Source organism: Poecilia latipinna, unplaced genomic scaffold (assembly GCF_001443285.1).
Source record: "Poecilia latipinna isolate Pla-1442-1.1 unplaced genomic scaffold, P_latipinna-1.0 Scaffold784, whole genome shotgun sequence".
Lineage (NCBI taxonomy): Eukaryota > Metazoa > Chordata > Actinopteri > Cyprinodontiformes > Poeciliidae > Poecilia > Poecilia latipinna.
The window spans coordinates 46,315-73,871 of record NW_015113400.1 but is presented as its reverse complement, the minus strand read 5'-3'; the positions used below and the strand labels follow the sequence as shown (position 1 = coordinate 73,871).

The 27,557-nt window shown below is 39.3% G+C and overlaps 2 protein-coding genes across 2 annotated transcripts; both read left to right on the top strand.

Annotated features, from left to right (window-relative positions):
- The first annotated feature begins 244 nt into the window (after window positions 1-244).
- elf3 (E74-like factor 3 (ets domain transcription factor, epithelial-specific)) lies at window positions 245-4,392 on the top strand. The gene is made up of 9 exons (XM_015046556.1): window positions 245-419; window positions 559-707; window positions 1,496-1,729; window positions 1,862-1,969; window positions 2,055-2,201; window positions 2,292-2,366; window positions 2,454-2,573; window positions 2,696-2,891; window positions 3,502-4,392. Exons 2-9 carry the CDS (start codon window positions 566-568, stop codon window positions 3,626-3,628), a joined length of 1,149 nt encoding a protein of 382 aa, XP_014902042.1. The 5' UTR covers window positions 245-419; window positions 559-565; the 3' UTR covers window positions 3,629-4,392.
- Window positions 4,393-11,635: 7,243 nt separating this feature from the next.
- Window positions 11,636-23,820, top strand: p3h1 (prolyl 3-hydroxylase 1). Its single transcript, XM_015046561.1, has 15 exons — window positions 11,636-12,195; window positions 13,988-14,140; window positions 14,908-15,097; window positions 15,177-15,308; window positions 16,070-16,209; window positions 17,117-17,206; window positions 17,310-17,362; window positions 18,784-18,911; window positions 18,991-19,118; window positions 19,210-19,305; window positions 19,512-19,662; window positions 20,215-20,332; window positions 20,415-20,490; window positions 23,006-23,146; window positions 23,278-23,820. Exons 1-15 carry the CDS (start codon window positions 11,731-11,733, stop codon window positions 23,704-23,706), a joined length of 2,490 nt encoding a protein of 829 aa, XP_014902047.1. The 5' UTR covers window positions 11,636-11,730; the 3' UTR covers window positions 23,707-23,820.
- Window positions 23,821-27,557: the final 3,737 nt, after the last annotated feature.

The window sequence follows — 27,557 nt, the reverse complement described above, 5'->3', positions numbered from 1 at the left end:
GGCACTGTTGTTTGTGGCCTAGCTAAAGGAATCCAGTTAGGCAAAGCAGATCCATTTACAGTAACTGAATCTGTCAGGCAAGAACTTTAATCTAATCTTCAGTGATGATGGTTAAGAGACGAGCTTAGAAAGGAAAACAGGACAGGTGAGTTTTGTTAGTCGAGTTCTCTGGAAAGCGTAGGAGGGATGGAGGTGTGGCCACCCTCAGGTGGAATTCCCCTGAATCTACCTCTCCATCCCCCACTCCTCCACAGGGATATAAACATGTTAACTTCCAACTGAAAGCGCTTTTTTGCCTTGGAGACAGGAACCTTATAAAGAACAAACAGGAACAAAGACCGAAGAGACGACACACAAATTAAAGTGGGATAGTTTTGAATCTTCTTTTTTAACCATACAGTGGCTTTGTGCTGAAAGAGGTAAATGACTCCAAAGAATTATTTAATACAATTCATGTAGAGGAGACGCTCACATTTAAAGTTGCAACAATGTGAAAAATTTTACTTTTGAAAGAAAATGTTCAGAATAACTGATTTGTAACTTCTTGATGTCGCTCAGAGACTCGATGTCGTCGCCGTGCCTCAGCAGCATCTTGACTAACGCCAACCTGACGATGTATCAGACTGGCTTACCCGACATCCCCCCACAGCAGCTCCATGCGCTGCCCACCATTCACACTCTGGAGAACAGAAGTTACAACATGAGAGGTAAGAGGATCGTCTGACGTCGAGGCGGTTTACCTTGTTTGTTTCAGGTCAACCTGGGACCTCCACTTAAACCCAAATGTGGAGAACTAGACTTTTGTTTGAAGTTTGTTTCTGACTGAGTGTGATGCATTGATCTCCCACACATTCAAATTATTACTACTTCCAATCAAATGAGATATTTTGATGAAATATTTATGTTTTACTTTAAATCAAAATCTCCAAGGTGTATGAATAATGTTTGGGCTCCACTGAAATTGACACCAGAAAACTATCAAGAAGTTTAGAAGCTCCTGTTTGTCATCAAAATCTACATCCTGTACAGTGATGGTAATATAGTAGAGTACTATTCTTCTTGTTCATGAGCCACATGATCCTGACTTAAGATAACCAAACCATGAGGTCACTTTGCTTTGACCTAATTGCGCTAATGATTAACCGAACTGTCAATGTTTAACTGAACTCAACGCTTAAAGCAGAGAAATGCTGTGACCTCCTGCTTGGTCAACTAGGCTGGCTATGTTTGTCTGACCTTGACTGATCCCTAAGCGAGGTGTTGTTTCACTCTTGTATTGTTTCGTGGATAAAACACCAGAAAATGTAGATGTGCTCGGAAAAAAAACTCAAAAAGAGGATGTTTCAAGCAGAGTTTTTGTTTGGCTTTGAACTTTACTGGAGACGGGAAATCAAGACAGACTGATTTGATTTAAAAAAAAAAAATATTAGCACTTTTGTCAGAAGAACATCACCTTAATTGCCCGATCAGGTAATAAATGGCTCTCGTTCCTCAGGCCACTGGTACAAACAGATCAGCCCTCACCAATGGACGGCAGAGCATGTTCTAGAGTGGATCAGCGACCATGTGGAGAGAACCAAGTTTGATGCCAGCACCCTGAGTCTGGACTTCTGCTCCATTGACGGCCCAAACCTCTGCCGCATGAACCAGGAAGAGATGACTGCCGTTTTTGGCCCGCAGCTCGGCCCACATCTTTACCAGAGCTTGGAAGAGTACAAGACCAAATATGGTAAACTAAATCTCTAAAATGTATCGTTTTATTTTTCAAATCCACAGATATCAATCTGTCTGTATGCAATCAATCATCAGTCCATCTTCAGAGATGGTAAAAACCTAACAAATTCTTCTTCTTTTTTTCCAGAACTGCAGAGTCTCTCCGGACCAGAACTAAGTGAGACATGTCAACTTCTTGATAACTTCCTGGACAACCTGAGCTTCCCTTTGCTGACCACGCTCAAAATTGGCCATGGTATATTTTGATATTTATTTATGTAGATAGCACAAGTTTATAATGTTAGAGAAAACTTGGAATAACACATCCATCTACCACACAGGTGAAGAAACTGAGATAAAGAGAAACTTTGAATACCGCAATGGCTATGATTTGACCAGATTCACTATGGAGTCCCTGACAACTCTGGACGACACTGATTACATTTCTGACAATCCATCTGACAGTGAATGCAGCTCCTCGGCCAACAGTTAGTATACCGCTATCGTCTTGTCAACGTTTTTTAAAGTTCAGCGTATCAAGACATTTCTTTTCTCAAACGTGTATGATGTGTGTTCAGGTGGCACGTTTAACTTCATGAGCTCACCAGAGTCTGGCAGCAGCGAATCAGACCCTGAGTTCTACCCAGTGTCAAGTGAGTATTCAGGCACGCTTGGTTTAGCATTCTGGTCTTACGGTACAGTCGAGGTTCGGCATGGTAAACGAATTGCTGTGTTGACAGAGGTCCACATCAAAACCGAAGACGGAGACTGTCGCATCAAGAGACCCCGAGGGCGGCCTCCTAAAGTCAACCGTGGACACAGCAGCAGCATATACGACAACCCAAAGAAAAACAAACATGGTATGCTTTCTACATTACGAGTAGTTTTTCTCCTCGGGTCAAGATCGCCTTTACATTTGCGTGTTCATGCTAACACTTTCCACACCTGGAAACAGCGAGCTGATTGTTTCCTTCCTTTGCAGCACCTCGTGGCACCCACCTGTGGGAGTTCATCAGAGACATCCTCATCCACCCCGAGAAGAACCAGGGCCTGATGAAATGGGAGGACCGTCGGGAGGGGGTGTTCAAGTTCCTCAAGTCCGAGGCCGTCGCCCAGATGTGGGGTCAGAAGAAGAAGAACACCAGCATGACCTACGAGAAACTGAGCCGGGCCATGAGGTGAGTTCCTGCTGCACACAGCAAACCCAGAGCTCATTATGAAGGGATTTTTTTTCCTCTGAGCTACCCAATAAAAAAGGAGTCCCTGTTCAATGAGTCTAAAAACCTAAAATGTGTTCATTTTCTCAAATATGAATTTGCATTCGTAAACCACGGAACAAAACCCAGATTTAATTTGTTAAATACGGGTGCACTGGAGGTTTCTTCAAAGGGGTGGCCTGACTGGGCGAGTAAAAGTTTTGGGCTGGCACAGCAAAAAAAACCCAACAAAAAAAAAAAAAAAAAAAGGATGGCTACTACTGTGTTGCATGACTTAACTGTGCACAGATGAAGTTTGTAAAGTAAGGTTTAAATCCTTTGTTTGAACCCTATAAACTAAACTTTATTGGTTTATAGTTATGCATATTGGCAACAATGACTCCTCAGGACCAAAAAGCCAAGATAAGTACATATTTTATGAGAAGCAGATTGCCATAGCACGTCAATTCAGGGAATTATTTTCCATCATCAGAGTATCATCATCACCATTAGAACACTAGTGGTTGCTTTAGAACATTTTCTTCTCGTACTGGCCGTTGGAATCGCTAAGGTGATATGTCTCTACTTGCAGGTATTACTACAAGAGAGAGATTTTGGAGCGGGTCGACGGCAGAAGACTTGTGTACAAGTTCGGAAAGAATTCCAGTGGGTGGAAGACTGAGGAGATTGGCAGCGGTATCGGAGGCGTCAGTCTCTGAGCAGATAGAGATCACGAAGCCGACCAGCGCAGAAGTTTAGGAACCACAAAAGCCTGTTTTTTGCCTGGCTGGGGAAAAAAGTCGTTACTATCTGAAACTTTAAAAGACGAAACTTCCTCTTACGGGAAGGTGTTGAAGAAAATGTAAGCCATTGTGTTTGGCTCCAGTAGGTTTTATGAACCAATATTAATGTTTCATGTGTTTTATATTTTCATCCTCGTTACAGAAACTTTAGACATAGTTCTGCAGATGTTTTTGAGCCTTTGTAAACAAAGTAACAGTTGTTCAATATTCACTGTAGTTTGCATATAGTGTGTGTTTTTTTATTGTAAATTCATGACCTTCTAATCTCTGTGCTTAAAGTTTTTGCTGTGGTACATGGGTATAAATAACTGACGCTGGAAATATCTAATTTTCTTTATTGTTCTGTCATGGTTCCTTTGACATACGAAACTCAATTGTGGCTCTGAATGTGAGATTTGGAAAGCACAAATTAAAGACAGAACAGAAAGAAATAAATGTAGGTGATGTTTTTTGTCACGTCAACATTTACCTTATGTTCTACCTATCTGTATGACTTGTTATAAAGTGTGTAAAGCGTGTTCTCACAATGTTTATTAAAGAATAACAGATGAGTAATCCTACTATGTAGTTTACGGATTTTATGATTAGAGTTTTTTTCACATAAGAAATGTTTCACTCGTCAATCTCTGTATTGGTGGATGTGAGAAATAAACCACATTATTTAAATGCTAATCAGTCAATTTGTTTTTTCTTTTGACCTCATGTAGATTTACCAGATGTTCCTTTCATTATGCCCCTCACATAAACCACACACACATAAAACTCAGACCATGCATATTTATACCTCTAAAAAATATTAGAGGTCTAAATAAATAATTGTTTATTTTCCTTTCATTTTTGGCAGGAAAGAAAAGATAAATTTAAATAGTTGGCAGCATTTATTCATGTGAATTTTAATCTGAATAAGAATACGTTATATTTAAATTCAGCTCCATTCAGTTCAGAGTTACTTTATTAGAACCAAAGGGAAGTTGAATGATGCCATAATTCAGTTCACCCAAATATCTTCTAAGAGCCACTGTGTGCAGGAAGGATCTCCAGCAGCGGTCAGTCTTGCAACCGATTTGAAGAGGCCTCTGACTGAAGACTGAGAAGACTGAGAATGTTACAGCCTCATTACTGCTGTGACATGTTAGTGGTGCGTTCACACCAAATGAGTTTTGAGCGTCAGGCGTCCAACGCGTCCAATGCTCCACATAGACTTTGAATGTAAACCAGATGTGCCTGATGCTCAAAATGCGTTTGGTTTGACCATAACAGCTCAACATCTGGACAGCACAGATGATGTTCCACAGTTACGCCGTCAGCTGTTACTGTGGCGCTGCTAATTGGCTTTTCCTTCTCTTTAAATCTGCCTCTGAGCCATCTCTCCACCTGATAATATCCTTTCCCGTTATGACTGATGGAAGCAATGTTTTGAAATTCATACTGATAGAGTTCAGTCAGAGTTGGGTTCTGCCTCTTTCATGTGTCTGAGCTGTTAGGTGACCCTGAGCCATCTCTGTAGCTCTGCTGGTATAAACTTAGGATGCTGCTACTATGTTTTCAGTTGTTTTTCTGTACACAGAAGCTACACTGCTGTAAAGTCAATGAAGCAACGCAACGTGTTCGTCCAGGAGGAGGGAATGCTGCAAGTCAATGATGTGATGCAATCTGCTGGGTTTCCTTAGAAATATTTTTAACTAATTGAATAATGATCTGAGCTTATTGCACTATTTGATAACGAGGAATGTGTGTGACCGAAATGAAATGAGTTGTTTGCAAAGTGGCTAAAGATGACATGCATTGTGAATTAGCAACATATACGTAAACTGAACCAAACTTATTTTGGGCTTCTCTCCTTAAATTGAACATTTCAATACAAATTTCACTGATTCCTTTCAACAGCTTGATGTGATTTGCAGTAAAACCTTTTTTTAGCCATACAGTATATGCTGGATAATCATTAACTGGCCAAATAAAAATGTCCAATGCGTCACGCAAAATAGTCCTCAGCATGTTAGTAGAATACACGTTAGTGAGAAAGGAGTAATAAAGTTGCCCATAAAAACACCTTTAACATCAGAACCTTGAACGAGCCACAATTTAGATTAGCCGTTCAGAACCACAGTTGATACATACAGGTTGTATTTGCAAATATATAGCTGACCAGTCAGTAATAAATTCTGCAGTAATCTTGTTTAAAAGGAGGAAACTTTTCCTTTTCAGGCTGTTTTCACTGTTTTTCTGTAGGAAGGGAGCAGGATGACTGAAGAGACTCATGTGGGTTTAAATCTGAATTAGTCCATGAACCACACCATTTTTTTTTTCAGTCCATCTCAACGTGGGAAAGCTTAACCATCATTTTTGAAAAGTTATGTGTTAACTCTCATGTCCCTGATGTCACTGAATACCACTGGGCTAAAAAGAAATGTATCTAGTTTAGATTAGATGAAAATTATTATTATTATTATTATTATTATTATTATTATTATTATTATTATTATTATTATTATTATTAATAATAATAATAATAATAATAATAATAATAATATTTTAACAGGCTGTGACCACCTGACTCTGATGAAAATTACATTAAAGTCAAGAGAGTCTCCTTTAAGATAACACAAAACACTGCATTATAAATGTCAAAGTTTGGTCTCTGAATTCAAATTTTCAACACTCTTAAAGATATTACTGTAAGCCTCATCAGGGTCTCTGTGACTACACTAACTACAACAAAATAGTTTTTATTTATTTTATCTTACTGTTGCATGACAACACATTGCAAAAACACATTGGGTGGAGCTTCAGTTTTTGCAGATACGCCTGACCTAGTAGGTGAGTCTAAGCAAAATCTTTGTTCTTCTGACGCTATTGATACGGCAGATTTACAATTTCCCAAAGCTGTACGACCTCCTAACCGCTGCTGGTTTAAATGCATTGTGATGAAATTAAATTAGTCACTTATTTGCTTTCCATAAAACATTTTCTTGCAGTCACAGGACGAGCATGCAGACACCCAGGCCTGCAGTCGAAGTCATGCACCAGAAACCTGCTAGCCGTGGGGTGATGCATCTGACAGCCCTATCACTTCGCTGCCCTTGTTTATCTATAGTGTCATATTGCACCTTTGGGATCACAATATGACTCTCAATAACTTCAATGAGAGCCATATTGTAAAGCCTGAAGGAGATAACCTATTTTGTCCCGGTTAAAATTCACTGTCTGCTGAGATGTAAGCAAAACGGCAAGAATCCAATCAGATCCAACATGTTCTCTGACAAACTCAAAGCAACAATTGATGATCTGCTGATTAAAAAAATCTTAAACGTGAACATTTACGACACTGTTCTCTCTTTACAGCCTTTTCAAACTTTAGAAGTTGACTTATTAGATGTTTTCTAATCATCCACGTTGGATGGGTTAATTATCTAACCACTCTACTTAGCAACTCTGACACACACCGAAAGAGGTGAGAGCAACTTCTCCTCCCACAAAGTCAACATACCTGTCGAGCAGGTAGGCTGGCAAGCTGCCAGGTCTGTGTGTTGCACGTAGCTTACTGGAAACCACTTGATCTGTGCCAGAAAAAATACCGGAGACAGAGGGAGTGGTAGATTATGTTTTTTTTCTTTTCGTTTTTACTGCCGTGATCTCATCACATTGTCACTTGATAAACACATGCAGTCAGTAAGCCAGTCACCCGTGTTATACATTAAACTGACCTCTAACACCCCTCTGCCTGGTAAATCATAAAATCAACCATTACAGAAACCAACATGACTCTATCTGGGAGACGTAGGAGCTGAGATAAAGAGAGAGAGAGAGAAGCAGTAAAAGATCACGTGTCACGTGGCCTGCTTTGATGTTATAACAGGACTTAATGCTTTATGTTTTATACATGGGGGCCAAAGTGTGCATGGACAGGAACTCCATGTGTGAATCATAAAGTAGAAAATATTAAAGTGCTGTAAGAGTACGGACAATGTCACCGGATTTGGGTTGACATAGAGAAGTTGAATAAATAAATAAATGAAAAAAAAAAAAACATGAGAATTTTACTTTGAAAACCTGGATATTGGTGGCTTTTGTAACACTGATTGCTTTTCTGCACCCTTCCTTTAAAGACAAGCAAGCAGATAAAGTGAAACTCAAAGTTGCTGCAAGGCATAAACTCCGATGAACCCGGGAAGAAGGGATGTGGCACGAGGTTTTCTACAAATGATGCCACAAACACAAGTTCTGGTGAAAGCAAGGAACAGAACAGTGGAAAACAACAAAATACGCATCTGTTAACAAACACCGGCAGCGAAGTCAAGCAAATAAAGCACTGTTGAACTAAGATCAGGTGGAACGTGTGTGTGTGTGTGTGTGTGTGTGTGTGTGTGTGTGCGTGTGTATGTGTGTGTGTGACTGAATAAGTTGTTTATTGAAGTGTCTCGAGATGATGTCTGTTGTGAATTGAAGCGATGCAACAAAAACAAAAAATGGAATAGAGCTGAATTAAATTGTAAACAGCGTTACAAAATAACACGATACGAAGTTTGAAACAGAAATCTGGACTTGCAGCTCTTGGTGTTGTTGGGTTGGATGGTCTCGGTCTTTGTCAGGCTGCTTGTGGTGTTGGATGTGGTTACATGGTGCAGGTCTGCTCTCATTGTGTTTAAAGGGTCGGATTCTCTGAAGTCGCTGCTGTACGAAAACATAACCACACTGTCTGCTTCCCTTGGACAACATCTTTATGAAACACAAATAAATATGTTTTTATGCTGATGACAGCATGATTTTTTTTAAAATTTGCTCTAAAAACTAAAACTAAACAAAAATTTTCATTGGCTTTTGACTGTCCATCTTATTCACTCAAGATGTTACTTTATAACATCTTTTATGTCTTCTAGATTTTATATTTTAATGTCTTTGGTCATTTGTGCCTTTTTTTAAGTGTTCATGAATAAAGTTGACTTGGTTTGGATATTACGACCTCTTTTAGGTAATACAAATTTAAATTCAATTCAAAAATACTTTATTGATCCCAAAGGGAAATTAAATTCATGAAAATAAATTCATGATCTTAACTAGATCGTTAGTTGGGTTGAACACATCCATCTGTCTGTCTGCTGCAGAAGCTTAATTAGCCTGTGAAGCTAATCTACATCTGAAACATTGATATTAATATTGATATTGGGACTTAAATTGCTAGTTTTATGTTCTGGAGAGAAGTTACATCATACAGCATCATGTGCTTCAGTTCTAAGTCATTACTATATATACATATATTTAGCATCTTATGACTGAAACCCCTTTATGGTTTTGGTGTATGATGCCAGCAGCAACCATGAACAGATGGAATCATTAAATAACTCATTTCTAAACAATATTTTGGAGTCGGCTCCCTGCTTTTTTCACTCTGACTCACTCCTGTGACTTTTTACCCTTTACCTTTTTTATGACTGTCCAGCTGAATCAGTCTATTTTCCTCTGCTAAAAATCAAATGGCAAAAAGTTAAATATTCATTTTGCTGTCCTAAAGTTTGTAAATTGTCTGCTGTGCTCACTCAGAAAGTGCTGCAGAAACCTGTTTTAAACACAAGTAGAGTGACTGTGTTAATATCTGACTGACAGCCATTCACAGAGCAAATACAGATCAGTTTTAGCCTAAACATGAATGTGACATTTGTAATGTTTAGATGTTATTGGTTGTTTATCTCATTCCTTCACATCCATCACTTTTTCCCCACTGGGTTGTTCACAGTGTGGGCTTGAGTTACAGAGAATCCAAATAAGGAACAGTACATTACGCAAGGAAGGGGGACAAAAAAAGGGATGTGCAGTGAGTGGGCGTGTTGCACGCGATCTACAAAGATTGACTGTGCAGTTGATTGCAGGAGCAGCAGCGGTGCAGATCCGCCATATTTAAATGAGGATCTTGTCTGAGTCACTGGCTGTCATCATGGAAAGTATCGGAGCGAACATGAAAGAAAAACAAAGTAGAACGTCACTATGCTGGCTGGAGGTGTAATAATAATAATAATAATAATAATAATAATAATAATAATAATAATAATAATAATAATAATAATAATAATAACATGGCACAACACAACAGCAAAAACATTTAACGACAAAACTAAAACTGTCTTTTTATAGCATATATATTTGTTGTACTTTACTAGCTCCTTTATGCATAAAAACTTGAGTCGTGACATAAAATTAATAGGTCACAGTTGTTTTACAGATTTTTTTTTTAATTAACTGTAGCAGAAACAGTAGTAATGTGTACAGCACAGACTGAAGAATGGCTTAAAAACTTTCCATTTCGATAAAACTTAATGTTAGAGTGGTTTATTCTGCTATAGGTTTAGATTGCTGGATACACTTGACTACGTTTCCCCACTTCCCTAAAGAAAATCAACTTTTTAACCAATTTGAATATTAAACTGAACTGGACTGTAATCAGTCCAGTTCAAACTGGAATCTGTTTGTATGACTGGACTGACTCTATTTTTTTCTTCTTTCAGGGCATTGAGTTGATATTAGATGTGAATAGGTTTTATATAAGTAAACTGAACTGATTTTTTTTTTTTACGTTGACAAAAAGAAGAAAATGTGCTGCAGGTTTTTGACAGAGGAAAGAGTTTACTCTAAAACAAATGGAGGAATTACAAGATTATCGCAGTCACGCTTCAGATCATATCTCTAACCCTTTTTAAACAATTTTATGCAACTAGAAACACATTTCTGTGTTTCACTTTATGACTGAAAATAGTTTCAGTTCTTTGTTTTATTCAATTCAGCAGGAAAATTCTTTTTTAAATATTTTAATTCAATCGTATAGTTTGATCGTAAATGAGACACGTCTTTCCTGAGACAATAAAACAATATAAGACACTCCTTGACATTGTTTCAGTAAAGGCCCCTTGTCAGCTGCTCACTGCCCCTTTAGGGGGACTGAACCCCTAAAGGTTTTGACCTTTAGGTTTTGATCCTAAAGGTCAAAACCTAAACTCCCCCCCCCTCCCCCCGCTGTTCCACACACCAAGGGAAATGATTCATTCTTTGACATGAAATCAGAGCAATCCAGCGTCCTGACATGGATGTTGATGAACACGTTGAACTGTGATGTATCAACAGCGCCCCTCTGTGGACTGAAACGGTAATAAATGCAATACTGTGAAAAGAACTTGCACTGTAAAAACAAGATCCTACCAAAGATTCCTCCTCCCCCCAATTCACATGCAAATATCTTAGTACACTTGAAATAAGACAAAACTAACTGACAAGTAACTATTCAGCAAAATATATCAGCTGATTTTAAGTAAATAATTCCTTAATATCCATTTAAAAATAATACTAATGCCAGTAATAACAGATTTTGTCGTTTATGACGAGGCATTTTTCCCATGTTGTGTAAAAAATAAAATAAAATTGTCCAGTATTCTGACTTTCTCCCACGGTTTGTACTGTTGGGTTCATTTTTCTCTCTAAATTTCCCTTGGATATGAGTGTCCTGGGTTTGTCCTGTGCATTTCTCACTATGTTGGACTGGTGACCTGTCCAGGGTGGACTCAGGGTGGAGATAGACACCAGTCCTCCCCACCCCTCACAATCCTGCAACATAATTCATATTACACTGGGTTGCATTTATAATTTCAAGTAACACTTCTGCAAATCCAAACTGTACCCTTGTTGAAGTGGCTGTGGGCTCACCCAGGTGTTTTGAACAGCTGAATGGTTGCTAAGCGAGATTAAAGTATTTCTCAAATATGTATGAAAAAAATCAAAGCAACACGCCAGGTATGTTTCTGATGAAGGAATAACATTATAACATGACCAATTTTTGAGCTTTAATAATAATATAATAATAACAATTATGTACTTTTTTTGTTGCCTTTTTTTCGTCACCATGTAAAATATTTTGAAGGTGTTGGGGGGTGGAACAGGGGTTCTCAAATGTCCAATCCCGCCTCCAAACTAAAAGTTCCTGTCTGGAGGAGAAGGGCCTCCTTCTCTGTGCTGTCCTGGCTCCGGACCCCATCATGGGACCCCGCAACGCGCTGATCTGGACATGTCTCTGGCTCACTGCGGGCTTCTGCAGGCCAGACTCCAGTCTGAGTAACTTAACTTTGGTGCCTTATGATTTCCTCTTCGACGCGGCGGTGGAAGCCTACTACAGAGGGGACTGGCTTGCGGTCATCCTGAACATGGAGAAGGCCCTCAGGAACAAAGCTACGGTCCGAAACGTGAAGGTTCAGTGTCGGCTGCGATGTGACAACCAATCCGCTCTCGGCGAGCCTTTACGGGGCTTGGAATTTCCTATCCCCGGGGCCGGTTCGGTGGAGGATTTAAGCTTTTTCCAGAACATTCTGAAGCGGGCAGACTGTGTGAACTCGTGCGAAACCGAGAAACTCGGTTCTCCAACTTTGCATCAAGTCAGCGAGGAAGTGGAGCTGGAGTTTGGGAAGAGGACTCCGTACAACTACCTACAAGTGGCCTATTTCAAGGTAACTTCATGGTCGGACGCTTCATTGTGGGATTTCACGTTTTCATTCAGAGCTAAGACAGGTCTGCCTTGTAAACACCCAGCCCCCTCCTTCGGACGGAGACTTCTCTGCCACGTCTTAAATTGAATTCTGCCTCCACGTAAATCTGACGTTGGGACGTAGAAGTTCAGCATTGTGTAGCTTGAAGAGTCAAAAATAGCGGAAACGATTCAGTTTGTAAAATAACAGTGCGCTTGGTAGGCAGTCGTTTCATTTTTAGCTATTATCAAGGCTTTCTTAGGTTTTTATGAAGTGCAAATATTCTGTTACCCATTTAAAACTCGGTGTTATTAAAAAAACAAAACAAAAAAAAAAACAATACACAATCAGATGTACAATAACACAACACACGTTGTCAGAAATAATATCAGTTTGGCAAAATGCAGAGAAATATGTAAAACAGATAAAACTACATCCCTTATTCATCTTATGCGACCACTGCATCCATCGGTTTGACTGTCTCTCTGTCTGTGTCTATGTTGTAGACATACACAGTTGAAGCCAGAAGTTTACATACAGCTGATCAGATCTCCCAACAGGACTGAGATCAGGTCTCTGTGATGGCTGCGCTACAACACTCACTGGAGTTGCCCACCCCTGCTTTAGATGTTACTTCAATATACAAAATATTAACATGTTTTGTATATTGTATATAAAAGTTGTAACTTCAATATTTCCACATAATGTCCTTTCCTCATGATGCTATTTATTTCATAAAACATCCCCAAACATGATGCTTCACAGTGAGGATATTGCCTGTCACAAGCAACCCAGTCTGTTTAAACTTTAGTTTAATCATGAATCCAAAAAATGAAAGTCTTTGTCCCTGTGTGCTTTTGCAAACTGCAATTGGACTTTTTGACGTTTCTTTTAGAGTAACTGCTTCTTCCTTGCTGAGTGGCTTTTCAGCAAGGAAGCCACAGACTCCAGTCTGAGTAACTTAACTTTGGTGCCTTATGATTTCCTCTTCGACGCGGCGGTGGAAGCCTACTACAGACGGGACTGTAGTAGGCTTCCACCATGTTGGTATGTTTCACTGTGGACTCTGAGACTGTCTGACCAGCTTCAGCCAGCGTCTCCCATTATTCTCTGGCTTTTGTTCTGGGGTCGATTTGCAGATTGACTTGTTTACCTCCGGGACACAGAAGCCGTCTACTTCCTGAGCCGTCTGATGGTTGGACATTCCCATCATGTTAAACATCAGCATGTGAACGTTGTTCCCAAGGATGAACCAGATTTGTGCTGCTAACCTATCAGCAGTTCCCAAAGCAATAGCAATCACCATCTTGGATTTCTCTCATAGACTAGAAACATGGTTACCATTCTGTATGTTAATTTCTGATTTTTGAAGACATTAATAAATAAATGTCTGACATATTCTATCTGTCTAAAACGAGAGACGCTTGGTCTGATTTAACCTCAGACAGTGAGAAAAAAAAAAGTTTATATATGTTTTTTATTCAGTGTATGTAAACTTCTGGTGTTAACTGTACCTGCAGGGTTTTTCTACCACACTTAAATTTCTATGGCAACTATGAAATTTGACATCTTCTGTCTCCTTATCTTCACTCCATCTATTGACTATCTCCTTTGCAAATGTAATCATTTCCATTTCCATAGTTGCCAGTTTGTAGACTTTAATATTTTTGTTTTACTCAGACTGATGCAGGACTTTCACTGTGTTTTTCGTCTGTTTTGTAAATTTATTTCACCAAGAACATCAGGCGAACAGAAGCGATCTGTGTTGTTTCAGATCAATAAGCTGGACAAGGCGGTGGCAGCTGCCCACACCTTCTCCCAGGCCAACCCAGACCACCTGGAGATGAAGCAGAACCTGGAGTACTACAGGATGATGGCAAGAGTGGAGGAGGAGAACTTCAGAGATCTGGAAGCTAAGCCACACATGGTGAGAACTAGACATGCAACAATCCACTTTTTTTTCCCACATCTGATACTTAATTATTATTTAATGACAAATAATTAAACTGAATAGATCTGCCGTTCGATTGGCAGAGTTGGGCAGTAATTAGTTATATTTACTCAATTACATTTACTTGAGTAACATTTTTGAAAGAAATGTACTTTTAGGAGTATTTTTACTATGCTGTGCTTTTTTTCTTGAGTTATTTTATTATGAAGTATCTCTACTTTTACTTGAGTAAAATTTCTGGATTTTCTACCCAGAGAATGGAAAACAAACATGCTTTAACCAAAATGTTACCAAACAGAGACACACAGCTGCAGGTTTTGTTGTTCATTGAGTGAAAATGATTTGTTCTTTTGTTCTTTTTTGTCACGTACATGAATTATTGTCATTTATGTCCTTATTTCCACTTAACTTTATATTTTGGTCCTTCTGGTGATCTAATTTTTAAATAAATGATTGACAATTTGATCAGTTACTCGGTACTTTAGTAGGGTTTTTACCAGATACTTTTTTTTTTTACTCTTGCTTGGGTAATTTATTGGATCGTTACTTTTTACTTTTTATTCTAGTGAAATATTTTGTTCATATTTTTCTTGATTAAAAATATGTTGATGTAGTCCAAAATTAACTTACATCTACTTTTTTTGTGCTCAACTTGCCCAACTTGGTAAATCAGACACATATCTGATAACCGATACCCGATCCGGAATTATTTTCAAAATCGGTAACGTGGCGTCTTTCCTCAGGCTGAGTTTCTGCTGGGGAAGAGCTTCTATAGCGATGACTCTTTTGGTCTGGCAACCAAACACTTTGAGAACGCCCTGGAGGAATACTTCACCGCCTACAAGGAGTGCAGAGCTCTGTGTGAGGGGGGGTACCGCTTCGACGGATACACCTACATGGAGTACAGCGCCGACCTGTTCCAGGCCATGACAGGTGAGGCAGAGGAGGTGAAATACGTTTACACGTTGCATCTTCACGTTTCATGGCGCTCATGCAGATGTGACTGTGTCAGATCACTACATGCAGCTGCTGAACTGCAAGCAGCACTGCTCCATGGAACTGGCCTCCGCTGCTGGCAGAGACGCTCCTTTCGAGGACTTCCTGCCCTCTCACTTCAACTACCTGCAGTTCTCCTACTACAACAGTAAGTCTGTCAGTCTGTCAAAGTGAAATAGGGTCAGACTAGAGCTCACGGCGGTGTACAAATACTCTCCGGCTCATACCTGTTGTGTGTTTCCACATTTTGTCACGTTACAACTGAGGGAGAACATCTGTCGTATCGTTTATTGTGATAAATTCCTTATCATGACGGGATTTTGATTTATCCGTATGATAAATTCCAATTAATGATATTTTAAAAAAACACAACTAAAATTGTCGGTATTGTGGGATTTTTTTTTACTATTTTCCTCCACTGTTTGTCAAATAAGAGCATCAAAGCATATCAATTAGTTTGAAAATATGATTACCGGTAAATGCAGTTACTGTGCACAGTGTAGTGATGCAAAGTCACACGTCTTCATGTGACTGGCTTCTCAATCATGTGTGTTACAATTGGATATGTATTTCTAGAGCAGCATAGAGCCTGAAGTTTTGGAGAACTATTTGGTTTGAATATCTGTAGAATAAAACGAGTCGTCCTGCCGGACAACTTCTGTCAAGCAGAATGGGCAGATATTGCTTTGTTAAAATTCCGTTCTAAAATTATCGTAAAAATATTTATTTAACTTCCAGAAGTTAACCTAGAAGTTAAGACACTCATCAGCATCATGTTTTGCTGAAAACTGTCACATTCAGAAAGCTTGAAATGAGAAAATAAACCTCCCAACCCGGCTCAACCCCAAGGCGACCCGACCTGACTGAAGCAGATAATGCTGTTGCTCCTCCCTCTCTTCCTTTTTGCAGGTGAGAAGTATGAGCAGGCCATAGAGTGTGCTAAGACCTTCCTGTTGTTCCACCCTGAGGACGAGATGATGAACCAGAACCTCAACTATTATTCTGCTGTGCTTGGTGAGGAAAAGGCTGCAGCCATATCAGCCAGACAGGTACTGCCACATTCACAACGCTGGACTTGATCGATTTTATCAGTGTTACCGCCGAAGGACAGGATGACCACCTTTTTAATATCTGCTGACAGAAAACAACACCAGTTAAACTCCCCGTCAAGAGGCAGCTTTGTTTTTGAGAATCGGTTAAGTTTTGGCTTGACGGCTCATTAAAATGTGTCATGTTCTTCAGTCACACAGTGTAAAATATGTATTTTTTTTGCATCAACATTTAGATGTGTTTATCAAAAGAAATAGTCCTGAAATGCTTCTCTTTTTTAATTCCTTATTTTTTTTTCTAAAGTAGACAATCTGAACCTTTGAAAATGTCTTTGTAGATCAGTTTCTTTTACACTGCAAAAATACAAAATCTTAGCAAGTATTTTTGATCTAGTTTCTAGTGCAAATATCTGAATACACTTGAAATAAGAGTAAACTAGCTAACAAGTAACTTCTCAGAAAGATATTCTGATCATTCCTTAATATTGATGAAAAAGTTCTAATTTCATTGGCATATTATTTCACTAAAACCATGGGGAAAATATCTTGTTATAATTGAAATAATTTCACTGGAACAAGTAGTTTTTCATTAATATTAAGGAATTATTGACTCAAAATGAGCCCAAATTTCCTGCTGAAAAGTTATTTTTAAGTTAGTTTTTGTCTTATTTCAAGTGTAAGATATTTTCACTTGAAACTAAACCAAAACTACTTGGTAAGATGTGTTTTTGCAGTACACCTTCTATTTTACCACTATTACTATGAATTTAGGGCGAAAGCGTTTGGCTCTCATCTAACAAGCTAAATATTTTGAACCTCAAAGAATAGTAAAATGACTGATAATTAGTTGACTTTGTGTTTATTAAATGTGTCACAAGCTGGGATTTGGTGTCTGCTCTGTAACCAGGTGGTGAAGCAGTACATCCAGCAGTCCATACTGGAGAAGGAGCTGCTGTACTTTGGATATGAAGCTTTTGGAATCACCTTTGTAGATCCGGTGAGAAAACAAAACCATCCTCGTCCTGTTTTTCCTTGTCGTTATGGAACACTGATAACTGAAAATTCTCCTTTTAACATGCAAATGTTGTTTTCACTGCAAGGACACTTGGACTCCAGAGGATGTGATGCCAATGAAGCTCAGGAACAAACACAAGTAAGATTCACGGCACTTCGGCAAATTGAGCTAAGTTTATTCTTAGCGCAATTTGTTTATTCTTGACACACCTATTATAATACATGTGTTTTCAATTTGCATGTCTTGTGGATGTGAATATCTTACTTTGTTCAGCAGAATATTTAGTACTGCAGAAAGCCCACATGTGTTAGATTTTAACCTGCAGAAACGTGTCACGTAATCTTAATGGGAAGTTTCAGGAAACAAATCAACAATGTGTAAAATTACCTTTACACAAATGTACCAACATCAAACAAACAGCTCATCAGGGATTTGGATACTTTTGTTAAACTGGAATTAATTTTCCCACCACAGCTACGTGTTTGCTGCGAAACCTGCCACATCATGGGGCACTAATGTCCACATCCAACATATAACAATTAGCTGTGATGTAAAACAGTCGTTGAATTAATCTTATTTAGTAATCGATTCATCGTTAACTAGAGTATACACGCTCAAAAAAGGCAATATGCTGAAAGAAAAACACGCTCAGAGCAGCACTGAAGCCAAAAACAAAAACAAGTAATAAAACAAAACAAAGCAAAAAAAAAAAAAAAGTAAATCAATAAAGATTAAAAACAAATACACCATTTACATTTCAGACAAAACACCTTTCTCTGTAAGCATGTTCTACCCAGAACTCCTCAAGTGGGTTAGTTTTAGTTTAACCGGGTTCTGGTCCAGTCGACAATGAATTCAGAATTCATGGAATAGAAATATGCTTTTTTTGTCCCACTCCGGGGAAATCCAGTTGAATTAGCATTTTGATGTATTTATTACATTGTCTAAGAAGGATATAGTGGTTTGTCGCATCCTTCTAAGCTCCAAAACCAAAATTTGACCAAGAAGGGCCGTGGGTGTCTGGGCTTTGAACGCATTTTCCACTTGATTGTTTGAAATATGTAGTGTATTTCCAGCAAAAATATCCCTTACAACATAGATAAAAATAAGTAAATAAGTAACTTTTCAGAAAGATATAGCAGCTTTTAACATCAAACCCATTTTGATGTTAAAGTTAAAAAAGTGGTAAAAAGGAGTCAGTTTACAAAAACTTCCCTTCATCACACTGGACATCTAACAAACAAAAGACATCCACCACCCAGTGTGTTAGGAGGGTCTAAAAATTACCAAAGTAATCTAAACTATTGCAAAAATACAAAAATTAATAACAGATTTCGGTTTCTACCTAACAAAAAAAATCTAAATTGACAAAATTTATTATATTTTAAAAAAAATCAACATAGTTAAAAGAAAAATCTGCAGAATCTGGCAAATTTTCTCATCCAATTGATCGTGAGAACAATTGATAGCTGCAGGCCTACATACAAGCTCCTGCAGTGTGAGTTATGTTAATCTCCATCCACTTCTCTGTCACTTTGGAATAACTCTGCGTATCTCAGAGCCGAGAGAGAGACTGCAGCGAGGATCACGGAGGAGATCGGAAACCTGATGAAGGAGATTGAAACTCTGGTTGAGGAGAAGAAGAAAGATTCTACGGACATGGCCAAGATAATTGCGCCCCAAGAAGGTGACCGTCCAAACGCCAGAGTCCTTTGGGACGCTTCACCCGAGAGCTACAGAAATGTACTGTGACCTGCTTCCTCTAGGGGGTGCCATGCTGTTCGATAACATCAGAGTTACCATGACATCCAAGCAGCTGAACGGCTCTCAGCGGGTGCTGCTGGATGAGGTGATCAGCGACGATGACTGCAGGGAGCTGCAGCGCCTCTCCAACGTGAGTCCAAACAAAAAAGGAGCTTCGTCCTGGATGGCTTTTGTGAGAGAGCGTGTCACGTCAGCGTAACCATCCTACACTCCTCCCCCAGGCTGCCGCTCTGAAAGGCGACGGCTACAGCGGGCACCCATCTCCACACACACCTAGTGAGATGTTCCAGGGGGTCACCGTCCTGAAGGCTATCAAGGTCAGCTTATTTTATTTTGCAGAATAGTGGATAACTGGGTTGTAGAAAATATTCTGTCACCTTCCTGAAAATAATGGCCTAAGTCATTACTGACAAAAGTGATTATGGTTAAAAAGAAAAAAATATGTTCTGTGTGTAGAGAGACAAGCCTGAGTCATTTGGCCCCTTCCATGCTGGCCGTTATATTGTGTTTTTATGTTTCGTAGCTTGGCCAGGAGGGAAAGGTTCCTCTGAAGAGCGCTCGTATGTTCTTCGACCTGAGTGAGAAAGTCCGGAAGGTGTTGGAGTCCTACTTCCGACTGGACACGCCTCTGTACTTCTCCTACTCTCATCTGGTGTGTCGCTCTGCCATCGATGGTGAGCTCAGCCACTAGGGGGTGATCATGCTCTCTGTCTGAGACTTGCACAGCTTATGGAAAACCACTTCCAGTTTGTAGTGATAAGACTAGTTCAGTCGAATGTAAGAGTAAAGTTAGAAAAAGTATTTTATGAACAGTAGTGCAAAGGTGATGTATGTTACTGTAATGTGTTTTTTTGTTTATAAAGCACAAATCTTATTGTTGTCATTAGTTAATAACAGAGTTTATGAACATGACCAAGCCTCAAATTCCAACTACTTCCCAGTAAAACACGAAAGTGAAATTACTTCCACATATAAGATCGTAGCTCCACCATAATCAAAGACAACACTTACTTAAATAATTTGGTGGGGATTGAGTCTAACATAGTGTAAGACTGAGGTTAAGTTAATATTGATGCAGCTAGCACAAATCTGCTGCAGAGCAGAACATTTCCATGGCGCTATTGTTACTATGTGCTCCACCTGGTTTTGTCAGCCTGATGCGCTGTAGGTCAGAGGTCGTCTGACAGTGGAATGGCTAACTTGTCTTTGTGCCGCCGCTTGTTCAGAAAAGCAGGAGGACCGGAAGGACCTGAGCCATCCTGTTCACGTCGACAACTGTGTCCTGGTTTCTGACCTCAATCAGTGTAAAAAAGAACCTCCTGCTTACACTCACAGAGACTACAGGTGAGGTAAAAAAACAAAAACATTCTGAGGAGATCTTTGTGTTTTTTGTTCTCTGCCTAACGTTGCAGTGTCGTTCCTTCAGTGCCATCTTGTATCTAAATGATGACTTTGAGGGAGGAGAGTTCATTTTCACTGAGCTGGATGCCAAAACAGTCACCGTAAGTAGCAGCAGGGGCTGATGGGAAAATGAGTGTCACTAAGTAAGGGGCATTTCTGGAAGATTAGTGTTCTGAACAAAAACTAGTTCTTGATTGAGCTCATCCAAGTTAAAATGAATGAATTCATGTTCATAGTTCACCATCCATCTAGGTATTTTGAACTAAGTTCACAGATCCAACTACAACTAATTGTTTCTGATTTCAAATAGAGTGTGTACATATTAGTGCCACTGCCTGTCCTTTGTTTTATTGTTCCCTGTTGTCTTTGCAAGAGTTGAATTCCTAAAACAACATGTCTTATTCACATATTTTAATATATTCATTCACACAAAAGAAAACTGACCAAAGAGTGTCCATTTTAGCTGCTGTCTTTATTGCGGTCATTCTTAATCCTCTTACTAGCATCAATATGACACAGATGAGATTTGTCAGGAGTTTTCTTTATCCCTTTAAGCTGTTATTGCAAAGTCAAAAACCCACCGTAATTCAGAATAATAGTCAAAAACTGGAAGCTGAAGTTGTCTTGGACATAAAGTACTCATCACACAATTATTTTACAATTATTAAACTATGCAATGAAGAGAAATTGAGGGCGCATGTATGTATTTCATAAGTGGATTAATCCACCACAATGTTCCTCTTTAATCCTAATTCTGGAACTTTTATAATTTTTCACCACAAGAATTTCGGTGACATATGGAAAGCTTTTTTTTTTTTAGCCGTGTTTTCTTTTAATTTACTAATAAATAGCGAGAAACATCCAGGAAATTTGTAACTTAAAAAAAGACTAAAGCACTTTTACTCTACTAGACTTGGTTTTGTGTTTTAAAGAAAGTTTTACTTATTTGTGCTGGGAATAGACTAAAAGTTTTTTTAGACCAAAAAAACTGGGAAAAAAAAAAAAAAAAAAAAAGTTAGGAAACACTCTTTCATTCAATACGATGGAAAAGTTAGCTCTTTGTTTCATATACATATTGCACATTTAATTTACTGATGAACTTTTAAAGAAAAATTTACAACAGAATTATGTTGCTTTTCTAGCCAGAAACAACACATTTTTGGACATCAGTGGACAAATTAGAAAAAAAAAAAACTTCACTGATGTAAATTAAATACATCTCTGTTTTTCTTTCCGTTACTCACACACAGCACGGCTGGAGGGAGGAGTTACAAGCTGCAGCTTCTCCTCACTCCATTTCCTGTCTGTAAACAAATAAAACCCCCTCAGTACCCCGGCTCTGTCCTCCTGAAATTTCCAAAGTTTACCCTAAAAGAAACTGCTTCAATTTTTCGCTTCCCCCCCAAAACTTATCACTTCACCACCAATGTTCTCAATATCTCAAAAATGTGACCTGAACTCATGAATGCGGTGTTCAAAACGTGCTTGTGCACAACACTGAAACAGAGGGTGAGGGATGAAAACAGTGTCCAAAAACGCTTTTTATACCGAGGTCCATTTGTTGGAACTACAAATGTGAAATTCAGTAACTTAATGGCCAGGATAATAGTTTTAAGCAATCCTAGGCAATACCTCTATCTCCAAAACAACACTCTTACAGAGATCACACATGCAGACTTAATGAGAGGCAGTTGTTAACTACGCTAACTATTTAAACTAAACAAAGCGACAATGTGCTTATTACTGCAGAAATCACTAGAGAAAAAGAGAGAAAAAAGAAAGAAAGCAAGAGAAGGAAATAAGAATGGAGCAGAGAAAAAAGTGTAAAGAAAGAAAACACCCTAGAAGTCTGCTTATACACCTGCAGAAAGAGAGAACCGCCCGGCCCAGAAAACAGAGAAACCACTGTGAGAACTCACCGTTCTAATTTATTAGGACTTTACTAGTTTAACACGTTAATTATGATGAATCAATACCATAGATTTTAACATATTAAATATTTTAACATGTTTAACCAATTTTTTTTACACACACAAGTCCAGACCCGGATTTTTTGTATTCGTGCGTTTCTGGTACGCACCGATCACAGACGTCCCCGATGCTAACGTCAGCGTCCGCATCCACATTTCTGAAAAAGTTCCATGAATGATCAGGAGTTATTGAAACACGGGAAAGACGAATGGATAGAATATCACTCTGCTCCAATCTGATGATTAAAAAAATAAATAAGATTAGAAACAATAAATGTATTTGTTGTCAAGCTCATATGTCTGTCCATTCAATAATTTAGCAACAAAAAAGGATTTTGAATTCAAAATGTTTCTTGCTTTGTCAATATATTTTCATTATTTTGCTAGTTACGGGCTCTGCCGTCAAGTTAAATTTAAAAATTTGACTGACTGATGGCCACACTTTTCAGATTTTTGTTAGTACATAAACATGTCCTTTATCTCGCCTCTCATAGTGCGACATTAACATAATGGTTCATCACATACAATCCTAATATTATAAATAGATGTAAAACGATGCACTGTGACGATGTTAAAAGTGCTGAGCACGCGTGTCGCTCACGTGGTAACAGGTGGTAGATTAAACGTTCGTCTTCATGCCCTGCAGGCTGAGGTTCACCCCCGCTGCGGCCGGGTTGTCGGGTTCGGAGCAGGGAAAGAAAACCCTCATGGCGTCCGGGCCGTCACTAAAGGTCAGAGATGTGCAGTGGCTCTGTGGTTCACCTTGGATCCCACTCACGAAGAAAAGGTAACGCATCTAATACTTGTCCGCTGACTTCGCTCAATATGAACAAATAAGAAAGAAAAAACTATGTTTTATTTGGAGGTGTTCTACCTTTTAAATTTCTCTTTTTTTTTTTTTTTTTTTGCCCTTACCAGGAGAGAATCCAGGCTCAGGACATGCTGAACATGTTTTCCACACCTGTAAATGAAGAGTTCAGCCAGAAAGAGTCACAGGACTCCGGTGAGTCTGGGCCGGCTGCTTCACAGGCCGACCAGTTAGCAACGGACAAACGGGAAAAGAAACCGGACACAGCTTCTGCTGGAAAATCAGCTGATTGGCCAGAGGGCACGACTGAGAAGAAAAGGACTACCAAACCTGCTGCTAAGGCCAAAGCTCCGGCCAAAGCAAAAGACAAACCTGGAGACGCAACCAAGGCCGCAGCCGGCACCAAAGCCGCAAAACAGAAAGTGAAGCAGGGCAGTAAAAAAGGTGCAGCTCCTGCCGTTAAAAAGACGATAAAAGGTTCCTCCGAGAAGGACTCAGCATCAGCCTCTGATAATGAAAGTGGAAAAGATGAGCTGTGACGTGTGCAGGTGTGAGTGTGTCAGTGTGGTGTCTACTTTTTTTTTTGTTTTTTACTTCTCAAGATCTTCACTGTGGATGAATGAATAAAAGGAAATGGTGTGTTACAATAATTGGACTTGCTTTAAAATGCATTAATGGGCACCTTTCAAAGTTTAAAAGGTAAAGGAGTGAAGAGCCTCTGACCAACTGCGTCCGTCTGCTGTAGTTCCATTACAAATGTGCGCAAACCTTCGTCTGTTTTTCTGCTAATGTCGAAAAAACACAACTTACCAATTGTGATGTTTTCATGAAATAGGAAATTACATTAAAATCACACTTGAATAAACTTATTCATGCAATAAGTCACTAAAAATTATGGCAGTAGTAACATTTGGCTGTTGATCGTGTGAAAAGAGTGCAATTTTGTGAAATGTATTTATTTTGATACAGCTGAAAAAAACACATCATCCTAGTGCAAATATCGCTTAATCAAAAAACTGGAGGATGAGGTGAAACACATGTAATAACATCCCATCAAATAAAAGGAATACCGTTCTCTGACTCCAGCACACAGCAGTGATGGGGATAAACTACAAATACAGCTCTGGTGTTGAATATGGAAGACCAAACAGTCTTAAGATGCCCTGCTTTGAAGCTGGAGTTTAAACCTTTTTCATTTTCAAATTTTCATCCTGTTGGTTGTGATTTGGGGTACTGCATAAGCCCATTTATAAACTTTACAGCTTTAGTTTAAAAAAATAACAACAAACAGTCCCTGGGCTGCTGTTTCAATGAGTGTTGAGGAGTAACTGTTAATTTCACTGATGGGCAGCTAAATCCCTGATTGGTCACTGAGCTGAGGTTACCTTCAGCCTACATGTACGAAGGTGTGAAAAGTTTCTTACTGTATTTTATCTGCTTTCTGGTGAGTTGGAGAGAAATCACAGTGAAACAAGGTGACCTTTATACAATTAGTCGAATCGAACCAGCTGTGAGGTGAGGCAATTAGTTAAACTTTTTTTTGTTTTTATGCTACGCGTTAAAAATGAAGTGAATTTAAAGTACTGCGTACATTTTCTGCAGGGACTGATCAGATTTCTTTGGGTCAGAAGAAATACTTAGAGCTTTTGTTGAAGTTGCCTCATTGTTCAGGATTTATTAGCACAGCTAGCTTCCACAGGAGGTTTAAAGAGAAGCAGCTTAAAAGTTAAATTACAATTCAAGTTAGCATGTCCAGAGACAGAGGAAGGTCCACTTTTGTCTCATCAGTCAACAGAATATTTTCCCCAAAGTCTTGAGGATCATCACAATATTTACTGGGCAGATGTGAGACTGGACTTCATGTTCTTTTTGGTCATCAGTGGTTTTGACTTTTAACTAGCCGCTGCATTTTTCTCCAGTTGTGGATTATGGCTCTCAATGTGCTATAATCACTGTGGTCTACTGATGTCCCAGAGTCTTGACTTTCCTAGTAAAGGTTTATTAAGTCTGACCAGATGAATTCATCTCAGCTTTCTAAGAAAAAAGTAGATAGTCTCTGATCTAACACAGGGAACACTTACTTTTTTTTTTCTTTTTTTTTTTACATAGAACCAGGAACATGAAAGAGTCTTTATATGCAACTTTTAATGCATATTTAAATGCAAATATGCATTAAAAGTGTCAATTTAGCATTAGTTAGAAAATAACTACATTTTTATCCAACGTTGCATTAAAACTTGCATTAAAAGTGTCAACTTTGCATCAAAAGTGTCATTATTTACCAAACGACAATGACAACAGTCATAAACATTCACGAAGACTCCTTCATGTTCACAACGTGTTATCTTTTGTTTATGATGACAATGTAATGTCAGCTTTTTCTCCAAAATCATCTTTTGAAATCCGAGAACAAGAGAAATCCAAAGGACTGCACAAATCTGACGCCACTCCATTTTTGTCTGCATTTTGTGAAGAAGGAAGTGGCGCTCGGTGTCTTCTTCAGAGGTTTTCATGTCATTTCCTTCGGTGGTTCTTGGTGCACAGTTGAGGGAGGGGTTTGGATCGTTTGACACGGTGCAGTGTGAAAGCGAACCACACCGACCGAAAATGTAACAAACTTTGGTCTCCAAACAGAGTCTACCAGACTATCAGGTGTAAAAACATCCTGCATCTGACAGACGAGACTCATCTGGACGTATATTTTATTTTACTGAACATGACTGTACATTGCTTCCATAAATGATTTTGCTTAGCAGTACAAAACTTATGGTTGGTGAACTACCAAGAAAACATCCACTAATTATTACTTATGCTAACAAACTGAAGATACTTTATGAAAGAGTTCTGCAATGGAAAGTAAAGTGTGTAGGTGTACAGCATACTGGTTCCACTGCTGGCCTTACAGATGAAGTCCATGTCATGATTACGAGTCAGCTTTGGCGTGTGAGCCAAGTGTTCAGTGTAACATTCCTTTAACCCTGTTCAAACACATCGTTGAGTTGGTGTACACACCCACCAACTCAAGCTGTAAGCTCATAGAATAGCATCAAGTCTATCCGTGGTTGTAGACAAAAGCAGATTCTGTCCAGTCCCACTGCAGAGATCTCTGATGAATCTCTTTAAGGTACTTTTTTATTTTAGTACGATTGAGCTCGCAGGCGTCCTCATGAAGGTCAGATGGAGTCGGTTGCCGCGCGCAAGACGACCCTCCCACAGTAATGAATACATGAGCAGGATCCCTCAGCTCCGCAGCAGCGTGCTCACTCGTGTCCCGCTGTCAGTGCTTTCTTTGTGTCATCTTTCTCCCCTTCGTTCGCAAGAGGGAGAGAGGCGCACACAGGCAACTTTGTTTTTTTCTTTTGTGTTTGAGGTTCATGGATTCACCCATTGTTTCTGCAACACAGAGGAGTGGAGCAGAGGGAGGGTGGCCGGTGGCTGGGTGGGTCAGCGTGCGTACAGTAGACAACGGGGATCTACTCCGCGATTGGCACAGCCATCTCTCACTGTCCATGCTGCATTTTGATACGTGTGGTGCAGACTGTTAATCTAAAGTCTAAATTTGATTGTCTTCATTCAGAAAATGTCCTCTGAGTGTCTCAGAGTGTGTCCTTCTTGGCACGGTCACGTGGTGGTTCCTGGAGACAGGACAAGGAGCCCAAACTGTGACTCTGGGCACGGAGGGCCGTCTTTGGTCCTCTGTCTGCTGAAGACACCATCTGGCAAAGAAAGTGTTTCAGTAGCAGGTTTCAATATTAGACTCTCACTAGTCTACGTAAAAAAACAATGTGTCCTTGCTCATTTATTGAGCCATAGAAAAATGGACAACCTGCAAGTTTGCGAAGCATAAAAGTTCAAATAATAGTCAAACTCCATCTCAGTTTCATTGCTGCTACTGCTCTGGGCTCTTGTGTCTAAAACCAATCTTGTGTTTTTTGAAACAAAGGCCTCCTTTGTTTTGGTGGTTGTTCAAATGGATGCCTGTCCAATGACTTCAACTCCTCCATCAACCATCTCCTTATTCTTCTATAGAACTAGGATCACAGCCGTGCCGGTCTGGGCATGGGACCACTGCTGAGAGGGATCTATAGAGCCAGACTGCTGCGGGAACAGGAATAGAAACACTTTTAAGCAAGTCGTGATTGCAGTTAAAACAGGTAACGACTGAGTGCCCTCAGCATGCCATGTGGTTTGATAGTAGAAATCAGATGTGTGTTTTGTCCTTTCACTCTACTAAACGGTCAGTTAACAGTTAAAATTCAACACTTACACCCACTTTATGAAGAGATTGTTTGTCTTTTTACTCAAACCAGATTAATTCTTTCCTTATTTCAATCAGTTATGATTACCAACATTGTTAATGTTTGCTAAGCAGCACTCCGCTGCCAACAGA

Coding starts and splice junctions, on each gene's coding strand:
- elf3 (XM_015046556.1), top strand. CDS start 566: ATGTCGTCGCCGTGCCTCAGCAGCATCTTGACTAACGCCAACCTGACG. Junction 708..1,495: donor CAGAAGTTACAACATGAGAG/GTAAGAGGATCG, acceptor CTCGTTCCTCAG/GCCACTGGTACAAACAGATC. Junction 2,367..2,453: donor TGAGTTCTACCCAGTGTCAA/GTGAGTATTCAG, acceptor CTGTGTTGACAG/AGGTCCACATCAAAACCGAA.
- p3h1 (XM_015046561.1), top strand. CDS start 11,731: ATGGGACCCCGCAACGCGCTGATCTGGACATGTCTCTGGCTCACTGCG. Junction 19,306..19,511: donor CCGTCCTGAAGGCTATCAAG/GTCAGCTTATTT, acceptor TATGTTTCGTAG/CTTGGCCAGGAGGGAAAGGT. Junction 19,663..20,214: donor GTGTCGCTCTGCCATCGATG/GTGAGCTCAGCC, acceptor CCGCTTGTTCAG/AAAAGCAGGAGGACCGGAAG.